Source organism: Mastacembelus armatus, chromosome 3, assembly GCF_900324485.2.
Source record: "Mastacembelus armatus chromosome 3, fMasArm1.2, whole genome shotgun sequence".
In the NCBI taxonomy this organism is placed as follows: Eukaryota; Metazoa; Chordata; class Actinopteri; order Synbranchiformes; family Mastacembelidae; genus Mastacembelus; species Mastacembelus armatus.
In genome coordinates, this window is record NC_046635.1 from 16405709 (window position 1) to 16412643 (window position 6935).

The following is a 6935-nucleotide window of genomic DNA, read 5'->3' on the forward strand; positions in this document are numbered from 1 at the left end:
TACAGCGAGAAATTCTGGTCTTAAGAATCTAATTTTGTGCACAGTAAATATATTTACACTGGGGTAAGGTTTCACGGAAGCAGTGCAGAACAGATGGCGTTCACATATGCTGCATCTCTTAGCTCCGCCTGCGTGAGGACGTTTTTAAAACGTTCAGACCGGTATGTCACGCATGCAGTGAGAGCTGTTATTAAATATTTGGCTGCTAATTTCGATAAGATGGAAAAGCAAAATAAAAGCTCTGCTCTCTTCTCTTCTCTTCTCTTTTCACTTACTGGGTGGCCTATGACTTTTAAATTAGGGTTTAATTGCGCCCAAGTTTATAAACTGTTAACATATTCTGGTACACCTTGCTATGTGTGGGCCTACCTGTAGGGGAGAGACTAATAAAATACATGTTTATTACAGGTGACGTAACAGGCCAATTATGTGACAAGCGCATAGCTTGTGCGCTCCTTTGTGGTTTTAGCAGAGTCTAGCCAATAGGTTACCCGTTTAACCCGTTGAGCTTCTTTGGTAGTGCCCACTGCCACGGTTTTGTCTAAAGATGGTCTGAGGGATGGGGCGGCAACGCCTATGGGCGTTCATGGCAAGCAGCTCAACGGGATTCAGAGCCAGGTGTCGGGTGTCCCACGGTTAATGATACCTTCAGTCTAAAGCGGATCTGCTGCTGTGTAGGCACATTCCTGGCAAGTCAAACTCTGACTCTTGGAGCTTTAAAGCGTCGCCTTTCAGCACCCCTGTCACCTCGCAGTCCTCAGCCAGAATGGACTGATGGGACAGAGAGAGATACATTTTCTTTCCCCAATTCAGCCATATACGGGGAGCCATGCCAACAACGTTGCAGTGACGTATTAAGATTTATTATGTATTATGATGTAATTATCTTATAATAGCCTACATCCTTGCACCGCGGCCCCAAACTTCCCCTTGCTCCTGATCAACTGATTGAACTCATTAGTGAGTCAGTTAAACTTCTCCCCGTTTTAATTGATGGTTTATTTATTTATGTTTCCCCAGTTCTTGCTGGAATTCTAATTTTAAAATAAGAATGTAGCCTATTTGCAAATGAAGGGAAATTGAAGGTTGAATGACATCTTTCGAATGCTAGAAATAACCAAAGGGTTTTTATCCTCTCTTACTCCTGTCACTCTAATGGAAAAACAAGGTCAGGGTCAAAAATACCAAATAATGGACTTTAATAAATTATTAATATGTATATACACTTACATTCACATGTGTTGGGCAACATGTTGTTATTTTTATTAGGGTGGATGCATGGTTCAATGGTGGTATTTTCACAGCCTTTCTCCGGGCAACACACACAACAGACAGCTATAAAATATGCACATTTTAAAAGGATAAAAAAATGCATATGAATGTCAACAGCGCAGATAGACAGTCCACTGACAGCAGTGTTGTTGTGCCGCAGAAGTTTCTCCTCCTCGCCTGATCTCCAGATAGCTGGTGGTGAAATTGATGGAGAAGGTGGAGAAGTTGGAGAATTTAGAAGCACTTCCTGTGGACAATGCTGGGTCCAGCCTCGTCGTACTCCTGCTTGGAGATCCACATCTGCTGGAAGGTGGACAGAGAAGCCAGGATAGAGCCACCGATCCAGACGGAGTACTTCCTCTCGGGGGGAGCAATAATCTGGAGGAGGAGAAAGTAGATTCCTTAAGTGCCAGTGATCAATACTGACTATTACATTACATTTGTTTAATGTTTGTCTGAATTTGTTAATTTATACATAAAACATTTAAATTTTGACATAAGATTGTAATTTCTAATAATAGAGTAAATTTAAGTACCTTGATCTTCATGGTGCTGGGGGCCAGGGCAGTGATCTCTTTCTGCATACGGTCAGCAATACCAGGGTACATGGTGGTACCACCAGAAAGCACATTGTTGGCGTACAGATCCTTACGGATATCAATGTCGCACTTCATGATGCTGTTGTAGGCGGTCTCGTGAATACCAGCAGACTCCATACCTGGTCAGGTGATAGGGGCAATTAGTAAAAGTGTAGTCGGTATTGCCAACATGCCTCCAAATTTCAAATGTTGGCAGTTTAAGGAGAAATATAAAATTAGGTAGCTACCAATGAAGGAAGGCTGGAAGAGGGTCTCAGGGCAACGGAACCTCTCGTTACCAATGGTGATGACCTGACCGTCGGGAAGCTCGTAGCTCTTCTCCAGGGAGGAGGAGGAGGCAGCGGTGGCCATCTCGTTCTCGAAGTCCAGAGCCACATAGCACAGCTTCTCCTTGATGTCACGCACGATCTCACGCTCGGCTGTAGGGGGCAAGTCGACAAATTACCCTTCAGAGTGCCAACGGAAGGACTGACATGTCTGAACCTGAGAAATCTAGAGTTTGCTTTACTTAACCACACTGCTACATCCATTTGGACCTACGATTAAGCATTTACAAAGCTATGTCTAATTTTCAGTCAGGCATAGCGGACACAAGCTGTTATGATTATAATTTGCTCAAAATTCTAATGTAGGCTATTGTCTCCTGCTCAAATTAGCTATGTCTGCCTAAAAAATGGTCTTTGAGTGTTTATTTCTTTTTGGGTAGGGGATTATTGGAGCAGACCTATATAGTTCCTTACCGGTGGTCACAAACGAGTAGCCACGCTCAGTCAGGATTTTCATCAGGTAGTCGGTCAGATCGCGACCAGCCAAGTCCAGACGCATGATGGCGTGGGGCAGGGCGTAACCCTCATAGACTGGCACGTTGTGGGTCACACCATCACCAGCATCCAGCACAATACCTAGAGCGAATCAAAAATACAATTAGTTAAAATCAACAGGTTTGTGCATAAAACTGTGGCTAAAGTAGGTGTTTTAAGGGGAATTCACTAGCAGAAAATATTCCCACAATGTCTGGTCAACACGTCTAAAAAGGTTTGTGTAAAAAGGCTTCAGTGAGAAAATCCTATTGATCGCTGAGTATTCGTCGCCTTTGTTTTATGAATTATGTGAATTTTATGAATACGGTTTGCCAAATGCATGTTTTTCTTCAATAAGCAAGACTGTCTCCGCATGTTATGTCTGTTAAAAGCTTTGACTGTCTTGAATGGCAGCTGCTTGCTGTCAGTCTTACCGGTGGTACGGCCGGAAGCGTACAGGGACAGCACAGCCTGGATGGCCACATACATGGCGGGGACATTGAAGGTCTCAAACATGATCTGGGTCATCTTTTCTCTGTTGGCCTTGGGGTTGAGGGGAGCCTCGGTGAGCAGGGTTGGGTGCTCCTCGGGGGCCACTCTCAGCTCGTTGTAGAAGGTGTGGTGCCAGATTTTCTCCATATCGTCCCAGTTGGTGATGATGCCGTGCTCAATGGGGTACTTCAGAGTCAGAATACCCCTCTTGCTCTGGGCCTCGTCGCCAACATAGGAATCCTTCTGACCCATACCGACCATGACACCCTAAAGGGAGGAGAGAGGGCAGGATATTGGAAAGTTTAGCCGGGGACCTCAAATAATCCACAGAGGATTATGTGCTTCTTTTAGTTACTTTGAAGTCTTTGGAAAGGCATGATGAACATCGAGCCAAGTGCGCTGCCAACAGAGGCAGACGGACTACAATTTTGTGACTAATTTAGTTTCAAAGAGCTAAGGGCCACATTGCTTCAGGTAGAATATGCCAAAATTACCTGGCTAAAACTGATTAAGCCATTCAACAATAAATTCTCCTGAGCGTTGCAGAAATACTAAATTCTCCCTTTAAAAAAACCTAAAATTTCAATAGGCCTATTGGCAGATTAATGTATCTAGCCTACCTGTAAAATGTTAAAGTTATTGCTTTAAAATGACTCCAAATATAATGTCTCTATATTAGACAATCAACTGGCTGAGCGCTAACGATTACCGTAATGGCCACTTAATGTTTCCTTTTAGATATTTTTGTTCACCGTTTACCTGATGACGGGGGCGGCCGACGATGGAGGGGAACACGGCCCTGGGGGCATCGTCTCCGGCGAAGCCAGCCTTTACCAGGCCGGAGCCGTTGTCGCACACAAGAGCGGTAGTCTCATCGTCGTCACACATGTTGGCTTCTGTTAGAGAGGGGGGGGGGGGGGGAAGCAGCTCGGTTCACCAAACATAATCCACATAATGATGGAGACTGAATGGGTCAAAAATAACTGGTTCACCCTTGTGTGTCTTGTAAGCCCACACTATAGGGTTTTACCTAGAGACTAAAAGTAATTGCAACATTTACTCTAGCATGCACACGATCAGGTCTATAACTTGCTCTTAACGTATCCATGCCTACGTATGGCGTAAAAATGCTATAAAATTATAAAAATCACATACCATAAGTGAATCATATGTGACATAATAGTTTTTCTTTGGGCTGAAATTTTACAAGCCTCTACCAAGATCTATTTTTATATCATTCTAGGTTGGCGAGAATAAAACTATGCAATTTCTTGAGCTTAATAAAGGATCTAAAATGTACTAAAATTTATTTGGCAATTGGTCATTGCAGCGTCACTTTGATTATTTGTTACACATCTAAAGACTGTGAATCAGATGAGTCTATCAGCCGATCTACTGTAGACTATTTGCTTTGTCTGTTTATCTATCCACAATATCCTGAGCTGATACTTCAAATAAGAGATGCTCCTGTCCTGTCCTCCACTGTACTTCTATGACCACAGTCAGTCCGCTGTCTTTTCTCAGGTCACAGTTGTCAACAGACTTTTTCTACAGCTTAGTAGTCTACTGTGGATCTGCCGGTATGTACGTGTTCAAGCCTAACCTCTGCTCTAGTGGAGTTCTAGTACATCTAGTCTGGTGTACGAGTCTGGATGAGTGGCTTCAGGGTTTGCAAGATCTTACCTTAGGAGTGTGTCTGCGGCTCGGAGAGAACGACCCAACCAGTGCTGCTGCTGAACCAGCTACGGTCCTTCCTGCTGCCCCTTCACTTTATATACCCGTCCTCCACCATTCACAAACCTCAGCATTGGCCCACATCCCGGCCTTCTGCCATATTAGGTTGCTGACAGGCTGTGGATGAGGAGTGGGTGAGGGGGTACAGCAAAGAGGCGCGCCTCCCGCATTGAAGGAAGGAACTCCATCCATCGTATTTCAGAAGGGTATCAGAAGTGACATTGCGCGCCGCCGATGAGGAGAGAGCGCGCGCCATATATGGATCTGTGGCTTTGACCTCCCATCGAGGCTCACGGTCCCACCTCGAGGGCCGTAAAAGGATCGCCAGGGCCACTGGGGGTTTCTAGGGGAGACAACAGTTGCTACCAAGCAGGGTTATAGATTTGCTGCTGGTACATCTTATCCAGCCTTAAAATGGGAAAATGCTGCTCTCATCTGAACAGATTTAGGCTGCAGTGAGAGCCTAAACTGCTGCCAACCAGGACCAGTGTTGCAGCTCTGACAGTGCCGATTAAAATTTCATTCACATCATGTTGATCAATTACTTATAACACAGTAATTTCATAAGAGCAGAGGAGGAACAGTTTGTGTCTAAATAATAATTTGTCCTTCACAATTCAAGTCATGTCAATAATAATAATGAATAAATTAAGAAAATATATAGACCATTTATAACTAACTGCATTAGCAAAACTTAAGCCTGAGTGATTGCAGTCTGGACAAAGTTCAGCCTGACATAAAGTCAAGACCCCTAGAAATATTTTTACATTTTCACATTGGAAGTGTATATTCCGCTCTTCAGCCTTCTACGCATGTACACCATGTTATAATAAAGATTTTCCAAGATTGATGAGAACTCAAAATTACAGGTTGTCTGTCAGTGTTAAGCAATTATCTTTCTTAAATATGTTACAGTTACATTAGAATTGAAAATCTGCCTCTGCAGACCACATGGTCTAATATCTACAGTACAATATCTAATAACTGTCATATTGAATAAATAAGGAGAGAACCACAGAAACAGCCAAGAGCTGAAATCTTATCTGTAGGGGTTACTCTGCTCTGCCACTGGAGCCACTGGATTAATTATAACTCTAATGGAGGAGGGGAGCTGGCTTATGTGTGCATGTGACAAATGGAGAAAGAAATACAGTACATGCACACTGAGACCAGAGGGAGTGGAAAGTGAGGTACCAAGGAGTTTGTAATAAACTCAAATGAAGACAAGAAGAGCAGAGGAACAGAGACATGTGTAAAGGTGGTACAAAAAATGAGAGATAGACACAATTATTATGCATAGTTATCTTGTAATGAGACACAATTCTCTATGGAATTATGCATTTGTAAAGACACCTGGGAACACATTTCTGAAAACTGCAAAAATACTGCAAATATACTGAAAAAAACCCCAAGAAAACACACACACACACACACAAAAAGAAAGACAAACATGAACTGGCATTTGTAAATTCATGAAACACATACATGATCACAAATATTCATTCTGAAAACATAGAATGGGTTATGTATTTGCATTTGACTACAAAGTGTTAAAGTGTCTACAATAAAGCAGATTAAAATGATCAGAAAAAAGTTAACACATCCTTGACTGTCATTATAGGAGCATCGGAAAGCTTCAGATATGTATATCAGATTCATGGAAAGTGACTTTTGGAAGAGAAAAATTAAAGTTTTGTTGCACTGGAAACAATTTTAAGACAAGACTTTTTTAATCCCTGAGCAGAAATTAAGTTGTTACAGCAGCAGTACAAAATAGTGCAACAAAGGCCATCCAGAAAAATATTCAGGATATATATATATGTATAAGGCATAGGACATGTACAGTTGTGCAAACTACTACAATATGAAATTATAAATATCATATTTAACAGCATTCCTTAATACATCTAGAAAACAAGAAGAAGAGGGAGGGAAATCTTGACAAGTGCAAATGGGTAAAGTGTCTTTGGGTGCAGACAGAAACTAGTGAAAGTGTGCATGAAGGAGTGTGTGTGTGTGTTTGTGGGAGGAGGGTAGG

General features: G+C 42.5%; 1 protein-coding gene across 1 annotated transcript; it reads right to left on the reverse strand.

Moving 5' to 3' along the window:
* Positions 1-1239: 1239 nt before the first annotated feature.
* Positions 1240-5004, reverse strand: acta1b (actin alpha 1, skeletal muscle b). The gene is made up of 7 exons (XM_026294379.1): positions 4847-5004; positions 3923-4059; positions 3106-3430; positions 2612-2773; positions 2099-2290; positions 1809-1990; positions 1240-1650 (listed from the first exon to the last, which is right to left on the reverse strand). The coding sequence occupies exons 2-7, from the start codon at positions 4049-4051 to the stop codon at positions 1507-1509; spliced, it is 1134 nt and encodes a 377-aa protein (XP_026150164.1). The 5' UTR covers positions 4052-4059; positions 4847-5004; the 3' UTR covers positions 1240-1506.
* Positions 5005-6935: the final 1931 nt, after the last annotated feature.

Excerpts from the sequence above, each read along its gene's own strand:
- acta1b (XM_026294379.1), bottom strand. The coding sequence starts at position 4,051 with ATGTGTGACGACGATGAGACTACCGCTCTTGTGTGCGACAACGGCTCC. Across the intron at positions 2,774-3,105 it reads CGCTTCCGGCCGTACCACCG|GTATTGTGCTGGATGCTGGT; the intron begins GTAAGACTGACA and ends GATTCGCTCTAG. Across the intron at positions 1,991-2,098 it reads CTTCCAGCCTTCCTTCATTG|GTATGGAGTCTGCTGGTATT; the intron begins GTAGCTACCTAA and ends TCACCTGACCAG.